The following is a 20,824-nucleotide window of genomic DNA, read 5'->3' as shown; positions in this document are numbered from 1 at the left end:
GCTAGATGATGTCAGTAATGTAGATGGTGTCACACTGCTAGATGATGTCGATGTTGTAGATGAAGACACACTGCTAGATGATGTCGATGTTGTAGATGGTGTCACAATGCTCGATGATGTCGATGTTGTAGATGGTGTCACACTGCTAGATGATGTCGATGTTGTAGATGGTGACACACTGCTAGATGATGTCGAAGTTGTAGATAAAGACACACTGCTAGACGATGTTGATGTTGTCGATGGTGACCCACTGCTGAACGATGTCGATGTTGTTGAAGATGTTGGACTGCTAGATGATGTCGATGTTGTAGATGGTATCACACTGCTAGATGATGTCGATGATGTAGATGGTGACACCCTGCTAGATGATGTCGATGTTGTAGATGGTGAAACACTGCTAGATGATGTCGTTGTTGTAGATGGTGTCACACTGCTCAATGATGTCGATGTTGTAGACGGTGTCACACTGCTTAATGATGTCGATGTTGTAGATGGTGACACACTGCTAGATGATGTCGATGTTGTAGATAGTGACAAACTGCTCGAATATGTCGATGTTGTAGATGGTGTCACCACAATGCTCGATGATGTTGATGTTGTAGATTGTGACACACTGCTAGATGATGTCGATGTTGTAGATGATGTCACACTGCTTAATGATGTCGATGTTGGCGATGGTGAAACACTGTTAGACGATGTTGATAATGACACACTACTGGACGATGTCGATGTTGTTGAAGATGTTTGACTGCTAGAGGATGTCGATGTTGTAGATAGTGCCACACTGCTGGACGATGTCGATGTTGTTGAAGATGTTGGACTGCTAGAGGATGTCGATGTTGTAGAAGGTAACAAACTGCTTGACGATATCAATGTTGTAGATGGTGACACACTGCTAGATGATGCCGATGTTGTAGATGGTGACACACTGCTGGATGATGTCGATGATGTAGATGGTGACACACTGCTAGATGATGTCGATGTTGTAGATGAAGATACACTGCTAGCTGATGTCGATGTTGTAGATGAAGACACACTGCTAGATGATGTAGATGTTGTGGATGGTGACACACTGCTAGATGATGTCGATGTTGTAGATGGTGTCACAATGCTCGATGATGTCGATGTTGTAGACGGTGACAAACTGCTTGAAGATGTCGATGTTGTAGATAGAGACACACTGCCAGATGATGTCGATGTTGTAGATGGTGTCACACTGCTAGATGATGTTGATGTTGTAGATGGTGACACACTGCTCGATGATGTCGATGTTGTAGATGGTGTCACACTGCTAGATGATGTCGATGTTGTAGACGGTGACAAACTGCTTGACAATGTCGATGTTGTAGATGGTGACACACTGCTAGATAATGTCGATGATGTAGATAAAGACACACTTATAGATGATGTCGATGTTGTAGATAAAGACACACTGCTGGACAATGTCGATGTTGTGGAAGATGTAGGACTGCTAGAGGATGTCGATGTTGTCGATGGTGCCACACTGCTGGACGATGTCGATGTTGTGGAAGATGTGGGACTGCTAGATGATGTCGATGTTGTAGATGGTGCCACACTGCTAGATGATGTCGATGTTGTAGATGGTGACACACTGCTAGATGATGTCGATGTTGTCGATGGTGCCACACTGCTGGACGATGTCGATGTTGTGGAAGATGTGGGACTGCTAGATGATGTCGTTGTTGTAGATTGTGACACACTGCTTGACGATGTCGATGTTGTGGAAGATATTTGACTGCTAGTGGGTGTAAATGTTGTAGATGGTGCCACACTGCTAGTGAATGTCATTGTCGAAATGGTGATTGCCATCGTTGATGCCATAATAGATGATGACGTAGAATTAGCTAAGAATTGAATAGAAACAATCAGGGTTTGTTTATACAAAAGGTTAGGAGAAAGAAACATTGTTAGCAATACTAGTGGTAACAGAGGTTCTCTAAGGTGAGTTGCAGTTATAACGATACAGATTATAGCTGCACAAGAAAGCAATTGATATAGCATTTTGGGCTGGAAGTGATATCGAAGGGTAAAGTTGATACTTACTGATGGTGATATTAGCCCCCAATGGGTAATTCGAATCAACCGTGAAATTTCCAATCGAACCTGAATTCACAGTTTCATTCATTGTTTGTACGAATGTGTTGGCTGCCTGCTCGTCAGCAACTGCTACTTCCATGTTGGCAATAACGCTGCCTGGCCTAAATATCATTATCAAAAGAATATCAGAAGATCAGCTTTATGAAAACAAGTCTTAGATCCATCACAAATGGGGTGATTGCTTACTTACAAGCACTCCACTTTCTTGACCGCTGTATTACCATTCTTTTCAACCTGTCATAATATGTGGTAAACAAAGCAAATTGCTGAAGCATGATAGCCAATCGAAGTGATACTAAATATAACAAAAAGATACTGCAATAAATATAAATATAAAATACATATCACTTAATTCAATATTCCTGGTATCTTACTAAAAGCTTTAAAACATTAACCATTAAATGCTTACCTCATTTATTACCCCACTTAATTTCTCCCTGCAGTAACTTTCGTTCTTCATGTTTTCTTCGTACATCAAGTTTTCGAGTTTTAATCCAAATTCAACAATCACTGAAAGAAATAGAATTAATACATCAAATCTTATCAATATCAATACGATTGCAGATATTGTTGGTGAGGAGGGGAAGGTCGAGTTTCATTTATAAATGATTTCATTTACCCCTTCTGTTGGGCACGAATTTTTGTACAAACAAAAACAAAACTAGTTAGAAACTGGGAAAGCATTAAGTTACATTAAACCACCACCGAAGCAAAACTTATTAGAATTAAGCGCTGTCTAAACAAGACGCAAGTCAGCGCAACTTGTCGCAGGTTTCGACTTGCGTTAATTGCCATGAAGTGGCTAAACGAAACGAAAGATGTGATTTAAGTCGGCTGTTTTGAGCCCCTGTACACCATGCTTTCGACAAGTAGCAAAACGTAACACAACTATGCGCTGACTTGCGTTTTGTTTGTCCAAGGCTTTACATTAAAAATGCAAATTCACAAGTTTATTTTCATCAAGGTTTTTCTTATTTATGCTGACGACAAGTAGCAAAACTTGCGTCATCTTACGCGGATTTGCGTTTTGTTTGGTAATAGCTTAACATTTTAAATACAGGTTCATATTTTCAAAGATATTATCACAATATTTCAGCTAAGCTGTAGCTATCCTGTGAATTAAAGTGTTTAATAATCTTAACAATAACTTCATGCAATAGCATAAATTGCATAGCAAAACTTTGGTATCTGGCACCTGCCGTGTCAAATACCTTCTGTATTAGAGCTGCCAGTTGACGGTGTCGATGTTGTAGATGGTGTCACAATACTAGTTGATGTCAATGTTGTAGATAAAGACACACTGCTAGATAATGTCGATGTTGTAGATGGTGACACACTGCTAGATGATGTCGATGATGTAGATAAAGACACACTGCTAGATGATGTCGATGTTGTAGATAAAGACACACTGCTGGACGATGTCGATGTTGTGGAAGATGTGGGACTGCTAGAGGATGTCGATGTTGTAGATGGTGACCCACTGCTAGATGATGTCGATGTTGTAGAAGATGTGGGACTGCTAGATGATGTCGATGTTGTAGATGGTGCCACACTGCTAGAATATGTCGATGTTGTAGATGGTGCCACACTGCTAGAATATGTCGATGTTGTAGATGGTGACCCACTGCTAGATGATGTCGATGTTGTAGATGGTGCCACACTGCTAGATGATGTCGATGTTGTAGATGGTGACACACTGCTAGATGATGTCGATGTTGTAGATGGTGACACACTACTAGATGATGTCGATGTTGTGGAAGATGTTGGACTGCTAGAGGATGTCGATGTTGTAGATGGTGTCACACTGCTAGATGATGTCGATATTGTAGATGGTGTCACACTGCTAGACGATGTTGATGTTGTAGATAGTGTCACACTGCTAGATGATGTCGATGGTGTCCCACTGCTAGATGATGTCGATGTTGTAGATGGTGTCACACTGCTAGACGATGTTGATGTCACACTGCTAGATGATGTCGATGTTGTAGATGGTGACACACTGCTGGACAATGTCGATGTTGTAGATAGTGACCCACTGCTAGACGATGTCGATGTTGTAGATGGTGTCACACTGCTAGAGGATGTCGATGTTGTAGATGGTGTCACACTGCTAGATGATGTCGATGTTGTAGATGGTGACCCACTGCTGGACGATGTCGATGTTGTAGATGGTGTAACACTGCTAGACGATGTTGATGTTGTAGATGGTGCCACACTGCTAGATGATGTCGGTGTTGTAGATGGCGACCCAATGCTGGACGATGTCGATGTTGTAGATGGTGTCATACTGCTAGATGATGTCGGTGTTGTAGATGGTGTCACACTACTTGATGATGTCGATGTTGTAGATGGTGTCACACTGCTAGATGATGTCGATGTTGTAGATGGTGACACACTGCTGGACGATGTCGATGTTAGAGATAGTGACCCACTGCTAGACGATGTCGATGTTGTAGATGGTGTCACACTGCTAGAGGATGTCGATGTTGTAGATGGTGTCACACTGCTAGATGATGTCGATGTTGTAGATGGTGACCCACTGCTGGACGATGTCGATGTTGTAGATGGTGTCACACTGCTGGACGATGTCGATGTTGTAGATGGTGACCCACTGCTAGATGATGTCGATGTTGTAGATGGTGACACACTGCTGGACGATGTCGATGTTGTAGATGAAGACACAGTGCTAGATGATGTCGATGTTGTAGATGGTGTCACACTGCTAAATGATGTCGATGTTGTAGATGGTGCCACACTGCTAGATGATGTCGATGTTGTTGATGGTGACACACTGCTAGATGATGTCGATGTTGTAGATGGTGACACACTACTAGATGATGTCGATGTTGTGGAAGATGTTGGACTGCTAGAGGATGTCGATGTTGTAGATGGTGTCACACTGCTAGATGATGTCGATATTGTAGATGGTGTCACACTGCTAGACGATGTTGATGTTGTAGATAGTGTCACACTGCTAGATGATGTCGATGGTGTCACACTGCTAGATGATGTCGATGTTGTAGATGGTGTCACACTGCTAGACGATGTTGATGTTGTAGATAGTGTCACACTGCTAGATGATGTCGATGTTGTAGATGGTGACCCACTGCTAGATGATGTTGATGTTGTAGATGGTGTCACACTGCTAGACGATGTTGATGTTGTAGATGGTGCCACACTGCTAGATGATGTCGGTGTTGTAGATGGCGACCCAATGCTGGACGATGTCGATGTTGTAGATGGTGTCATACTGCTAGATGATGTCGGTGTTGTAGATGGTGTCACACTGCTTGATGATGTCGATGTTGTAGATGGTGTCACACTGCTAGATGATGTCGATGTTGTAGATGGTGACCCACTGCTGGACGATGTCGATGTTGTAGATAGTGACCCACTGCTAGACGATGTCGATGTTGTAGATGGTGTCACACTGCTAGATGATGTCGATGTTGTAGATGGTGTCACACTGCTAGATGATGTCGATGTTGTAGATGGTGACCCACTGCTGGACGATGTCGATGTTGTAGATGGTGTCACACTGCTAGAGGATGTCGATGTTGTAGATGGTGACCCACTGCTGGACGATGTCGATGTTGTAGATGGTGCCACACTGCTAGATGATGTCGATGTTGTAGATGGTGTCACACTGCTAGAGGATGTCGATGTTGTAGATGGTGACCCACTGCTGGACGATGTCGATGTTGTAGATAGTGACCCACTGCTAGACGATGTCGATGTTGTAGATGGTGTCACACTGCTAGATGATGTCGATGTTGTAGATGGTGTCACACTGCTAGATGATGTCGATGTTGTAGATGGTGACCCACTGCTGGACGATGTCGATGTTGTAGATGGTGTCACACTTCTAGATGATGTCAATGTTGTAGATGGTGACCCACTGCTGGACGATGTCGATGTTGTAGATGGTGCCACACTGCTAGATGATGTCGATGTTGTAGATGGTGTCACACTGCTAGAGGATGTCGATGTTGTAGATGGTGACCCACTGCTGGACGATGTCGATGTTGTAGATAGTGACCCACTGCTAGACGATGTCGATGTTGTAGATGGTGCCACACTGCTAGATGATGTCGATGTTGTTGATGGTGACACACTGCTAGATGATGTCGATGTTGTAGATGGTGACACACTACTAGATGATGTCGATGTTGTGGAAGATGTTGGACTGCTAGAGGATGTCGATGTTGTAGATGGTGTCACACTGCTAGATGATGTCGATATTGTAGATGGTGTCACACTGCTAGACGATGTTGATGTTGTAGATAGTGTCACACTGCTAGATGATGTCGATGGTGTCACACTGCTAGATGATGTCGATGTTGTAGACGGTGACAAACTGCTTGACAATGTCGATGTTGTAGATGGTGTCACACTGCTAGATGATGTCGATGTTGTAGATGGTGTCACACTGCTAGATGATGTCGATGTTGTAGATGGTGACAAACTGCTTGATGATGTCGATGTTGTAGATGGTGTCACACTGCTAGATGATGCCGATGTTGTAGATGGTGACACACTGCTAGATGATGTCGATGTTGTAGATAAAGACACACTGCTAGATGATGTCGATGTTGTAGATAAAGACACACTGCTAGATGATGTCGATATTGTAGATGGTGACACACTGCTAGATGATGTCGATGATGTAGATAAAGACACACTTATAGATGATGTCGATGTTGTAGATAAAGACACACTGCTGGACAATGTCGATGTTGTGGAAGATGTAGGACTGCTAGAGGATGTCGATGTTGTCGATGGTGCCACACTGCTGGAGGATGTCGATGTTGTGGAAGATGTGGGACTGCTAGATGATGTCGATGTTGTAGATGGTGACCCACTGCTAGATGATGTCGATGTTGTAGATGGTGCCACACTGCTAGATGATGTCGATGTTGTAGATGGTGACACACTGCTAGATGATGTCGATGTTGTCGATGGTGCCACACTGCTGGACGATGTCGATGTTGTGGAAGATGTGGGACTGCTAGATGATGTCGTTGTTGTAGATGGTGACACACTGCTTGACGATGTCGATGTTGTGGAAGATATTTGACTGCTAGTGGGTGTAAATGTTGTAGATGGTGCCACACTGCTAGTGGATGTCATTGTCGAAATGGTGATTGCCATCGTTGATGCCATAATAGATGATGACGTAGAATTAGCTAAGAATTGAATAGAAACAATCAGGGTTTGTTTATACAAAAGGTTAGGAGAAAGAAACATTGTTAGCAATACTAGTGGTAACAGAGGTTCTCTAAGGTGAGTTGCAGTTATAACGATACAGATTATAGCTGCACAAGAAAGCAATTGATATAGCATTTTGGGCTGGAAGTGATATCGAAGGGTAAAGTTGATACTTACTGATGGTGATATTAGCCCCCAATGGGTAATTCGAATCAACCGTGAAATTTCCAATCGAACCTGAATTCACAGTTTCATTCATTGTTTGTACGAATGTGTTGGCTGCCTGCTCGTCAGCAACTGCTACTTCCATGTTGGCAATAACGCTGCCTGGCCTAAATATCATTATCAAAAGAATATCAGAAGATCAGCTTTATGAAAACAAGTCTTAGATCCATCACAAATAGGGTGATTGCTTACTTACAAGCACTCCACTTTCTTGACCGCTGTATTACCATTCTTTTCAACCTGTCATAATATGTGGTAAACAAAGCAAATTGCTGAAGCATGATAGCCAATCGAAGTGATACTAAATATAACAAAAAGATACTGCAATAAATATAAATATAAAATACATATCACTTAATTCAATATTCCTGGTATCTTACTAAAAGCTTTAAAACATTAACCATTAAATGCTTACCTCATTTATTACCCCACTTAATTTCTCCCTGCAGTAACTTTCGTTCTTCATGTTTTCTTCGTACATCAAGTTTTCGAGTTTTAATCCAAATTCAACAATCACTGAAAGAAATAGAATTAATACATCAAATCTTATCAATATCAATACGATTGCAGATATTGTTGGTGAGGAGGGGAAGGTCGAGTTTCATTTATAAATGATTTCATTTACCCCTTCTGTCGGGCACGAATTTTTGTACAAACAAAAACAAAACTAGTTAGAAACTGGGAAAGCATTAAGTTACATTAAACCACCACCGAAGCAAAACTTATTAGAATTAAGCGCTGGCTAAACAAGACGCAAGTCAGCGCAACTTGTCGCAGGTTTCGACTTGCGTTAATTGCCATGAAGTGGCTAAACGAAACGAAAGATGTGATTTAAGTCGGCTGTTTTGAGCCCCTGTACACCATGCTTTCGACAAGTAGCAAAACGTAACACAACTATGCGCTGACTTGCATTTTGTTTGTCCAAGGCTTTACATTAAAAATGCAAATTCACAAGTTTATTTTCATCAAGGTTTTTCCTATTTATGCTGACGACAAGTAGCAAAACTTGCGTCATCTTACGCGGATTTGCGTTTTGTTTGGTAATAGCTTAACATTTTAAATACAGGTTCATATTTTCAAAGATATTATCACAATATTTCAGCTAAGCTGTAGCTATCCTGTGAATTAAAGTGTTTAATAATCTTAACAATAACTTCATGCAATAGCATAAATTGCATAGCAAAACTTTGGTATCTGGCACCTGCCGTGTCAAATACCTTCTGTATTAGAGCTGCCAGTTGACGGTGTCGATGTTGTAGATGGTGTCACAATACTAGTTGATGTCAATGTTGTAGATAAAGACACACTGCTAGATAATGTCGATGTTGTAGATGGTGACACACTGCTAGATGATGTCGATGATGTAGATAAAGACACACTGCTAGATGATGTCGATGTTGTAGATAAAGACACACTGCTGGACGATGTCGATGTTGTGGAAGATGTGGGACTACTAGAGGATGTCGATGTTGTAGATGGTGACCCACTGCTAGATGATGTCGATGTTGTAGAAGATGTGGGACTGCTAGATGATGTCGATGTTGTAGATGGTGACCCACTGCTAGATGATGTCGATGTTGTAGATGGTGCCACACTGCTAGATGATGTCGATGTTGTAGATGGTGACACACTGCTAGATAATGTCGATGTTGTAGATGGTGACACACTACTAGATGATGTCGATGTTGTGGAAGATGTTGGACTGCTAGAGGATGTCGATGTTGTAGATGGTGTCACACTGCTAGATGATGTCGATATTGTAGATGGTGTCACACTGCTAGACGATGTTGATGTTGTAGATAGTGTCACACTGCTAGATGATGTCGATGGTGTCACACTGCTAGATGATGTCGATGTTGTAGATGGTGTCACACTGCTAGACGATGTTGATGTCACACTGCTAGATGATGTCGATGTTGTAGATGGTGACACACTGCTGGACGATGTCGATGTTGTAGATAGTGACCCACTGCTAGACGATGTCGATGTTGTAGATGGTGTCACACTGCTAGAGGATGTTGATGTTGTAGATGGTGTCACACTGCTAGATGATGTCGATGTTGTAGATGGTGACCCAATGCTGGACGATGTCGATGTTGTAGATGGTGACCCACTGCTAGATGATGTTGATGTTGTAGATGGTGTCACACTGCTAGACGATGTTGATGTTGTAGATGGTGCCACACTGCTAGATGATGTCGGTGTTGTAGATGGCGACCCAATGCTGGACGATGTCGATGTTGTAGATGGTGTCATACTGCTAGATGATGTCGGTGTTGTAGATGGTGTCACACTACTTGATGATGTCGATGTTGTAGATGGTGTCACACTGCTAGATGATGTCGATGTTGTAGATGGTGACACACTGCTGGACGATGTCGATGTTGTAGATAGTGACCCACTGCTAGACGATGTCGATGTTGTAGATGGTGTCACACTGCTAAAGGATGTCGATGTTGTAGATGGTGTCACACTGCTAGATGATGTCGATGTTGTAGATGGTGACCCACTGCTGGACGATGTCGATGTTGTAGATGGTGTCACACTGCTGGACGATGTCGATGTTGTAGATGGTGACCCACTGCTAGATGATGTCGATGTTGTAGATGGTGACACACTGCTGGACGATGTCGATGTTGTAGATGAAGACACACTGCTAGATGATGTCGATGTTGTAGATGGTGTCACACTGCTAAATGATGTCGATGTTGTAGATGGTGCCACACTGCTAGATGATGTCGATGTTGTTGATGGTGACACACTGCTAGATGATGTCGATGTTGTAGATGGTGACACACTACTAGATGATGTCGATGTTGTGGAAGATGTTGGACTGCTAGAGGATGTCGATGTTGTAGATGGTGTCACACTGCTAGATGATGTCGATATTGTAGATGGTGTCACACTGCTAGACGATGTTGATGTTGTAGATAGTGTCACACTGCTAGATGATGTCGATGTTGTAGATGGTGTCACACTGCTAGACGATGTTGATGTTGTAGATAGTGTCACACTGCTAGATGATGTCGATGTTGTAGATGGTGACCCACTGCTAGATGATGTTGATGTTGTAGATGGTGTCACACTGCTAGACGATGTTGATGTTGTAGATGGTGCCACACTGCTAGATGATGTCGGTGTTGTAGATGGCGACCCAATGCTGGACGATGTCGATGTTGTAGATGGTGTCATACTGCTAGATGATGTCGGTGTTGTAGATGGTGTCACACTGCTTGATGATGTCGATGTTGTAGATGGTGTCACACTGCTAGATGATGTCGATGTTGTAGATGGTGACCCACTGCTGGACGATGTCGATGTTGTAGATAGTGACCCACTGCTAGACGATGTCGATGTTGTAGATGGTGTCACACTGCTAGAGGATGTCGATGTTGTAGATGGTGTCACACTGCTAGATGATGTCAATGTTGTAGATGGTGACCCACTGCTGGACGATGTCGATGTTGTAGATGGTGTCACACTGCTCGAAGATGTCGATGTTGTAGATGGTGACACACTACTAGATGATGTCGATGTTGTGGAAGATGTTGGACTGCTAGAGGATGTCGATGTTGTAGATGGTGTCACACTACTAGATGATGTCGATGTTGTGGAAGATGTTGGACTGCTAGATGATGTCGATGTTGTTGATGGTGACACACTGCTAGATGATGTCGATGTTGTAGATGGTGACACACTACTAGATGATGTCGATGTTGTGGAAGATGTTGGACTGCTAGAGGATGTCGATGTTGTAGATGGTGTCACACTGCTAGATGATGTCGATATTGTAGATGGTGTCACACTGCTAGACGATGTTGATGTTGTAGATAGTGTCACACTGCTAGATGATGTCGATGGTGTCACACTGCTAGATGATGTCGATGTTGTAGGTGGTGTCACACTGCTAGACGGTGTTGATGTTGTAGATAGTGTCACACTGCTAGATGATGTCGATGTTGTAGATGGTGACCCACTGCTAGATGATGTTGATGTTGTAGATGGTGTCACACTGCTAGACGATGTTGATGTTGTAGATGGTGCCACACTGCTAGATGATGTCGGTGTTGTAGATGGCGACCCAATGCTGGACGATGTCGATGTTGTAGATGGTGTCACACTGCTAGATGATGTCGATGTTGTAGGTGGTGACCCACTGCTAGATGATGTTGATGTTGTAGATGGTGTCACACTGCTAGACGATGTTGATGTTGTAGATGGTGCCACACTGCTAGATGATGTCGATGTTGAAGATGGCGACCCAATGCTGGACGATGTCGATGTTGTAGATGGTGTCATACTGCTAGATGATGTCGGTGTTGTAGATGGTGTCACACTACTTGATGATGTCGATGTTGTAGATGGTGACCCACTGCTGGACGATGTCAATGTTGTAGATGGTGTCACACTACTAGATGATGTCGATGTTGTAGGTGGTGTCACACTGCTAGATGATGTCGATGTTGTAGATGGTGTAACACTGCTAGATGATGCCGATGTTGTAGACGGTGACAAACTGCTTGACGATGTCGATGTTGTAGATGGTGACCCACTGCTAGATGACGTCAATGTTGTAGATGGTGTCACATTGCTGGATGATGTTGATGTTGTAGATGGTGACACACTGCTAGATGATGTCGATGTTGTAGATGGTGACACACTGCTAGATGATGTCGATGTTGTAGATGGTGTAACACTGCTAGATGATGTCGATGTTGTAGATTGTGTCACACTGCTAGATGATGTCGATGTTGTAGACGGTGACCCACTGCTGGACGATGTCGATGTTGTAGATGGTGACCCACTGCTAGACGATGTTGATGTTGTAGATGGTGATCCACTGCTAGATGATGTTGATGTTGTAGATGGTGTCACACTGCTAGACGATGTTGATGTTGTAGATGGTGTCACACTGCTAGATGATGTCGATGTTGTAGATGGTGTCACACTGCTAGATGATGTCGATGTTGTAGATGGTGACCCACTGCTAGATGATGTTGATGTTGTAGATGGTGTCACACTGCTAGACGATGTTGATGTTGTAGATGGTGTCACACTGCTAGATGATGTCGATGTTGTAGATGAAGACACACTGCTAGATGATGTCGATGATGTAGATGGTGTCACACTAATAGATGATGTTGATGTTGTAGATGGTGTCACACTTCCAGATGATGTCGATGATGTAGATGGTGTCACACTGCTTGATGATGTCGGTGTTGTAGATGGTGACCCACTGCTGGATGATGTCGATGTTGTAGATGGTGTCACACTGCTAGATGATGTCGATGTTGTGGATGGTGTCACACTGCTAGATGATGTCGATGTTGTAGATGGTGACCCACTGCTAGATGATGTCGATGTTGTAGATGGTGACCCACTGCTAGATGATGTCGATGTTGTAGATGTTGTCACACTGCTAGATGATGTCGATGTTGTAGATGGTGTCACACTGCTTGATGATGTCGGTGTTGTAGATGGTGACTCACTACTAGATGATGTCGATGTTGTAGATAAAGACACACTGCTAGATAATTTCGATGTTGTAGATGGTGTCACACTACTGGAGTCTGTTGTAGATGGCGCCACACTGCTAGATGACGTTATTATCGAAGTGGCTGTTACAATCGATAATAAGGTCGTATTAACTTTGGGTAAAGGGTGATTTTAGGTTTTAATCTACAGTGTAAGGCAAAGGCAAACCCTATTTATTTTTATAGAATTCGACCAAATATCAATCGCTGTGTTTGAAGAAAATGGAATAATACTTTATGCTGAGTCAGTTATTATTTACAAAAATATATCATAAATACTTAAAATTAAATAGGCAAGAAAATCCGGAGATTTCAAAGTCTTTTGAAATAGGACTCGTTTCGAGTATATATAAATAATTATTGATTGTAGATATGACATACAGGCAAAAATATTACAAGATGAAAATAACATCAGCAGGAAAGCTTTAATTCCACAACGATGACGTTATTGATGGCTTCATTAGTCATTACAATATTTGGAACTCCGTTAGTCGTCAGATGCCTCAAGTTTTTGTTCACCCCAAATTGTCAAATTTGCAATGACGTCATTCACATCTGTTCCAAACCTTCTGTTTGTCCTTACATTTTCTAGAAGAAATCTTTTTACCGTTTATGGGCCTACATTCCAAAAAGAGTTGTTACACCATTACCATTAGTTCAATCTTGGTGCATTCATTCCATGAAAAATAATTCAAAGTATATTTATCTTACTTTGTTGAAAGCAAAACATTATTCGGCAAACGTGCTCGGCCATAAAAAAGAAGAAAGATTTTAGCTGATATCAACTGTATATACTGCAGGTAATATTAGACACTAATTATCCGTCCAAAGGCCTGGGTACTGAGGCCTACGTTTGATTTGAAATTACAGGATTTATAGATAGTTCAACACACTTGTTGAAGTTTCACATATTTTTATAACAGCTCTTGGATATCTAACAGACTGCTTTTAACTGTTTCTGTTGTTCCTATAGATACGAACATTAATAGGTGTGGGGCTCCCCTTTTGCAGTGCGTATAAATATATCTAGTAGTAAAACTTTCAGGTAAGGACCAGATCAACATCCCCAACTAGATATCGCTTGGATTACGAAACAGTCCGACAATAGTAAAATATCAATCAATAAACTGCATTTCTGCAACTTGCAATGCAACTTTTACGAATTATTAAATGCAGGTTGTGAAAACATGATACCCTATACACTTCTAATCGCAATTTTACGAAAATCATAAATGAATTCACCTTTTCTAGCAGCTTGCAAGATTAGTCTCAGTCACAAGCTGACCAGAACTGATTTGGTGCCAGCGTGTGACAAATTGTGAATAGTCTTTTGATTCCATGATTGTAATATGAGAGGGAGTGTGTGACATAGAGAGGGAGCAAAGCGTGAGTGAAAAACACGAGACAAGACAAGCGAGGAGAGAGAGATAAGTGAACACTTTTTATACTTTAACCACTTGATTACATAAGAATAAAAAACAATCAAAACCCGGGATTTTAGTGTATCGGCAAGTCCCGTACAAAGCAAGAAAGACATTAACCACTGGCTGGTTACATAACTCTTGAAATGACGAGCATTGAGCCTTGTTGAGAATGTTGTGAACCGCGCAGAAAACAGACTTTCAAAATAGCTATCGAACCGCACCTACCTGTTGTCGAGTTCTGTGTATTGACGGAAATAGCGAATGAAATCAAAAGCGCAACCACACAGATGCGCCTCATCTTAGCCATTTCCCACACTCTACCTGAACAGCACTTGGTGAGAATGAACACCGAACTGTTTTCGCTGCTTATTTTTGTATTTTGCGGTATGCATTATTGGACACGCACGGATCACTAGAACACAATGCCCTCCCCTATGCAGTTGGTTGGACACCGACAGTTTTACTGCTATGGAATTTATAACCAAAACAAAGTTTGACTCATGTTTTTTATCTCAAGTTTCATGCTGCTTTACAATTGTAGTCTGCCCTTCGGGCAATTTCGATGACGCATCCTTTCAAATACTTTCAACTTAATCGAATTTTCAAAGATTTTCAACTGAACCGAATGTTAACGTATAAGATTTGCCCATTTATTTGATACCTTGACGCTTTGATGTTACGGCACAGATTCTCGAAGTATGGCACTGGCGGTACCTTGATCAAGCAGCCAACCTCTTTTCAGGCGACCACTATATAGAACTCAAAAGAGATTTGCTTTTCATTAAAATGCTGCATCTTTTCAGGCAACCACTATATAGAGCCCGAAATATATTTGGTTTTTATTAAAATGCTGCAGTATTTAGATATCAACGGATGCTTGTCTCGGGGCCCAAGGATAATCGCCTAATAGAGATACCATACTAATCTTAAAAAAAGGCTTCTTCGTAAAAATTGTGTTCCTAGCACTCTATATCTGCACTAGTTTATAAATTATCAAATAATCAAGAAAAATTTGGAGGTCATTTGAAAAGACAACTCACGTAACGCTCCATCGGTTGTTTAGACTATAGATCTCTTGTTGAGTTTTACAAATTATGATGCTTCTTGGAATTGAATGGTTTTTATCCTACTGTGAAGCAAGAATTCACTAGTCACAGCTAGGACATTGTTGCCATGACTCATTACATTATATTTTATCTGTTTGTTTCTAAATACAGTGATATTCCATGGCTTAATTTGATATACTTTGCCATAGCATTTGCAGTGGAATTTAGTAAATTGTATCGATCAGCAGTAAAAATAATAAGATCTTTATTAAAAATAATCCCAACAGATAGACGTGATGGGTTGAGAATAACGCTATATGGTCTTGCGCTCAAGGTCTTGCGTAAGCTAAATGAGCGGTAGCCTTTCATTTACCCTCTTCCATAATTTAATGCCCTATCTGTGATTATTTCTGCAATAAGCGTATAACTGGCTGTGTAATCGTGTATTTAGCAGCTCGTTTACAAAAACGACTTGCGATAAATACTTGCTGTCCTAAGCACAGGCCAAGACTTCAATAGCAAAATAGAATGGGTTTTACGCAAAGTAATTACTGTCGTCAGTTTAGTGGCCGCTCATGTAAACAGACAACTTGTCTGGGACGCTAATGGGAAGCTTTTGCACAAACCACAGATATTTTGGTGGGTCTAGCGAAACGAGGCGGGCGCAATCTCTTTCGATTCTCGTTGAACACTATTAAAAAAATCCGAAGATAGAAATGTCTAGCCTGCCGTGTAGAATTGTTCATGATTGCGCTCAATTAATCACCTGCTATGATTTGATTCTATCTTGAAACTTCCATCCTCAGGACATCTTTGCTATAAACCGCATGGAATCCCACTCATCAATATTCAATACACATGTTGTTCTATCGGTTGACCTTCTTGAAAACGTGAGAGGGGCTTTCTACCCCAGGGCAATACACCAAACAAACCTGAAGCGTATGGTCAGGGAACAGAAGTTGTACCCTGGCAAATATTGGAGTTTAATAGATAAAAAAAACATAATAACGAACATGAAACGTTATGAAACATTATATAATACCCTAATCACGTGATGAAGCTTTATATAATGCCGCATGTTTTTTTAGCATGTAAGATTGGACCTCTTTTTTCAACAGTTTTAACAAATAAACAAAATCATACAAAAACTTACAAGCCTTCCTACGTGGGTGTACCAGCGAGTTACCCTTGGACTGCTGTGGTCGCTACTGGCAACGGTGGTAACACACCACATGCTTGCTGTGCTAGTGTCCATGGCAAGTTTCACACGTGACTACAATGATTGACACAATACCCCAATTATTTGCACTTGCTTTTTTAATACCGAACCTGGCTATACCAGAGTCTCAATACACTTAGACGTTACCTAGAGTTACCTGCTCGAGAAGTCAGATCCAACTTTCTACCGATAGTTTATGCGTACGGAACGGAAATAGGCGCTCGATTTACGATTCTAGAGTATCACTTGGAAACAGTGAGGACTCCTACAAGGGTCAAGTACAATTGAGAAACCCGCCACCTTGCGTCAATTCCCCGCGTGAAAATATTACTTTATTTCTAGGTATTTGACGTGCAATCTACTTGCTGACAGTAAACGTGAAATTATTGAAAGCGGAACCTGGTTTTATAGCTTGAGCTAAAGTATAGGTTCTTGGCTCTGCACCGCGCGATTTACATACCTTATTATGAATCAAGCGTTACATGTATAAATTGATTGCTTGAAGAGAAGACGATACATCTTGTTTTTTATTAACTGTTTGTATTAATTTTTAGCGGTACTTTATTAACCCCAGGATCAACATGGCGCATGTGTAATTTTACGACACAAACCCGTACTGTTTTTAAACTGTAGAGATATATTCTTTGACCAGCATTTCACACAAAAGGCAAACAGAATTTTGTTTTTTGTACCACCCGAATCAGCCAGTGCCAGAAAACAGTATTTTGAAAAATCTTTGATCGCGGGTCGAGAATGATATTTGCGTAAAAAATTATGGTCACTTTTATCGCCCCATATTTAGGAAGATCTTATGGGTGCTATTCATAGGGAAATCGGAAAAAGTTGTTTAATTATCTTTTTAGTCTATGTTATCAATATTCTTGGGTATAATCGTCGGTAGCTTTGATTATGGATATTATATTTTGCATGTTTTGTCAGAGACCAATCCAATTATCATACCCAGCTCTTAGTAACTCATTTCTGAGAAATCGGACACTTATTTTTATAGATATTGCGCTATCCAGTTGAGCGTGAAACGCCATTTAACTCTCCAGATTGTTGCGATGTAGCGCAGTTACTGTAATAACTGAGCGCTTTTAGTATCTGTTTAGATTCTGATTAGTCAGGGTGGTAAAGGGTTTTTTCTTGAAACGAGATTTTGCCATTTTTCAATGCGAGAAACGCGAAATCTTCAATTTCGACGTCCGTGAAACGTGATCCAACTCTTCCCGTGAAGCGAGATGTAGCACTTTGGAGTGAAACGTGAAAGTCTTTTTTCGGTCTGTGAAAAGGTGATCCATACCCCCCTTTTCCACCCTAATTAGTATCTGGGAATTATTATCTGAGGAATTAGTATCTGAGGAATTAGTATCTAGGATCACGGCGATGGTGGCGCGATACGCAAAAACACATTTTTAGCTATTTTGGGATTTAGCGTGAGTTTTGCGTGATAACGTAGTGGTATGACGGGCTTCTAGCCATTGATTGGTCGAAGTAAAAAGACAATTCAAAGTGCTTTCAAACGTCGAAATGTTTGTAGGACGCATTCTCAACTCTAGAATCATCCTCGGCGACCCAGGGCGTCGCGGAGATCGGGCACACAGGGAGCATGCGAGAAGGAAAAAGAGGTCTTTCACTCCTCTTTGTTTCTCACGCGCTCCCTGTGTGCCCGATCCCCGCGACACCCTTGGTCTATTTGGCGCAAAAACTCTTTCCAAATTTTAGTGACCAACGAACAACTTACGGATCAATTGGACTTTAGGGCCACCAGGTATAAATAAAAGGTATCTGGTAAAGGTTATTAATACCCGATGAATTTGGAGTAGGTTAAAAGCATAATACCCGGTAACATTTCATCGGGTAAAAGTTATTTCAAATATAAATACCCGGTAAAGCGTTATCAGGTTATCGGGTAAAACAAAATATAAATACCCGATGAAGCGTTATCGGGTAAAAGTAAATATAAATACCCGATGAAGCGTTATCGGGTAAAACAAAATACAAATACCCGATAAAGCGTTATCAGGTTATCGGGTAAAACAAAATATAAATACCCGATGAAGCGTTATCGGGTAAAAGTAAATATAAATACCCGATAAAGCGTTATCGGGTAAAACAAAATATAAATACCCGATAAAGCGTTATCAGGTTATCGGGTAAAAGAAAATATAAATACCCGATAAAGCGTCATCGGGTAAAAGTAAATATAAATACCCGATGAAGCGTTATCGGGTAAAAACAAAATGCCTCTAACAAGGACGGATCCACAAGGACCATATCCCACCTGGATCCCCCCACCTCAACCATGAAAACTGGCGAACTTTCACCCTATTAGTGTTCACCACCACCGGAGGAATGGGCGAGGAATGTGAGAGGTACCATAGTAGGCTGGCCGAGCTAAACGCCGCAAAGAAAGGGGAGGATTACACCCTATTAGTGTTCACCACCACCGGAGGAATGGGCGAGGAATGTGAGAGGTACCATAGTAGGCTGGCCGAGCTAAACGCCGCAAAGAAAGGGGATCAAGAACTGTGAAGAGGAACATTAAAATGCATAAAAAAGGAGAGAAATCATTTATGAGCTCACCATTGTAAACATGGTGATGACAAAAAGAAGTGGCGAGAAAGAATCACCTTGGAAAATACTTCTTTTTATACTGACTGATCCAGTAAGTTGGTTGTTGGTATACAAATTAGTTTTCCAAGTGGGCATGCTCTCCGGTGGGGGGGGGGGGGGGGCTCTCCAGAAAAGTAGACGGAGGAGATCGACCTGTCTTCTATGCTATCTCTTGGGGGGGGGGGGGGGGGTGTTTTAGGATTTTTTCCGATGCTGCTATCCTTTAGGGTGTCTCACAAAATAGTGGCCCTTCCGCTCGAAACGTATTCTACAATAAACCACAAGTCATCTGATCGGTTGATACTTCCGGCTTTATTGTCGGTAACATAGAATACAGGGTACGTCAGCGAATTAAAACGGGCATTGTTTTTAGGGTTAAAAATTCCTACCCAATGTGCTATCTCTTAGGGGTAAGAAGTTTTGTTTACCACGCCCTTAATGCCCCTATCCCTTAGGGTAAAAACTGATTTTGCTCTCGAGCACATCCGTCTGTTTTTCTCGAAGTCCCTCTCCCGGGCATGCTCACCTATTCCTAGGCACTTAACTACCCAAGAGTGGGTAGCAAATTCATAAGCTTTGTTAAATCTCCACCCATTCCATGCATAGATTTATCTTCCTTCGTTCATTGCTCTTCAAAACAGCTTTTATACAGAAAGATGGTCCTTCGTACCTCTAGCGCTTTCGCGGCAAACTTTTTGTTGATCATGCAAAAGGTTGTTTACAGAAAGGTATCGTGGACCCTTTCTGCAAAGATGCCAGTTAAGAGTTTCCCCAGACGGAGGTTGAGGCAGAACGGAAACGGAAGCGAAAGCACAAGAGGAATACACAGAAGCAAACAGAGTCGTCAAGCGAAGCATCAGAGCAGACAAGCGAAGCTACATAGAGACACTGGCAACAGAAGCAGAAGAAGCAGCTCACCAGGACAGCACCAAGGACCTGTATTCCATCATCAAGAAAATATCGGGCAAGTTTGCCAAGCCAGAGAGGCCAGTAAAGGACAAGAATGGAGGAGTAATATCAGACGAAGAAGGACAGAAGAAGAGGTGGATCGAGCACTTCCAGGAGCTACTCAACAGGCCAGCTCCTGCAAACCCACCGGAGATACCGCCAGCTGACAGTGACCTGCCAATCGAGTGCTGCGCACCCACGAAGGAAGAAATCTGCAGCGCCATCAAGCAATTGAAGAACGGCAAGCCTGCAGGACCCGACAGCATCCCGGCAGAAGCGCTGAAGGCTGACGTCGAGTCTAGATAACGCTGTTGTCCATCCCAGGGAAGGCGTTTAACCACATCCTGCTGAACAGAATGAAAGACGCCGTGGACCCGCATCTCCGTGACCAACAAGCCGGCTTCCGAAAGGAGAGATCGTGCACGGACCAGATCGCAACCCTGCGCATCATTCTGGAGCAGTCCCTGCAGTGGAACTCGCCCCTCT

The 20,824-nt window shown here is 42.0% G+C and overlaps 1 protein-coding gene and 1 long non-coding RNA gene across 2 annotated transcripts; both read right to left on the bottom strand.

Annotated features, from left to right (window-relative positions):
* Positions 1–616: 616 nt before the first annotated feature.
* LOC125561126 (uncharacterized protein DDB_G0271670-like) lies at positions 617–9,387 on the bottom strand. The gene is made up of 11 exons (XM_048724464.1): positions 8,769–9,387; positions 7,967–8,067; positions 7,748–7,791; positions 7,504–7,658; positions 7,214–7,304; positions 3,330–3,616; positions 2,528–2,628; positions 2,309–2,352; positions 2,065–2,219; positions 1,000–1,865; positions 617–685 (listed from the first exon to the last, which is right to left on the bottom strand). The coding sequence occupies exons 2-11, from the start codon at positions 8,030–8,032 to the stop codon at positions 617–619; spliced, it is 1,878 nt and encodes a 625-aa protein (XP_048580421.1). The 5' UTR covers positions 8,033–8,067; positions 8,769–9,387.
* A 3,699-nt stretch (positions 9,388–13,086) lies between these two features.
* On the bottom strand, positions 13,087–16,895 carry LOC125561389. The gene is made up of 2 exons (XR_007307415.1): positions 14,735–16,895; positions 13,087–13,169 (listed from the first exon to the last, which is right to left on the bottom strand). It is a non-coding gene; the product is annotated as an uncharacterized LOC125561389 (long non-coding RNA).
* Positions 16,896–20,824: the final 3,929 nt, after the last annotated feature.

The sequence above is a fragment of the Nematostella vectensis genome, chromosome 3 (assembly GCF_932526225.1).
Source record: "Nematostella vectensis chromosome 3, jaNemVect1.1, whole genome shotgun sequence".
NCBI classification, from domain to species: domain Eukaryota; kingdom Metazoa; phylum Cnidaria; class Anthozoa; order Actiniaria; family Edwardsiidae; genus Nematostella; species Nematostella vectensis.
This window is presented reverse-complemented; position numbering and strand designations above follow the sequence as displayed.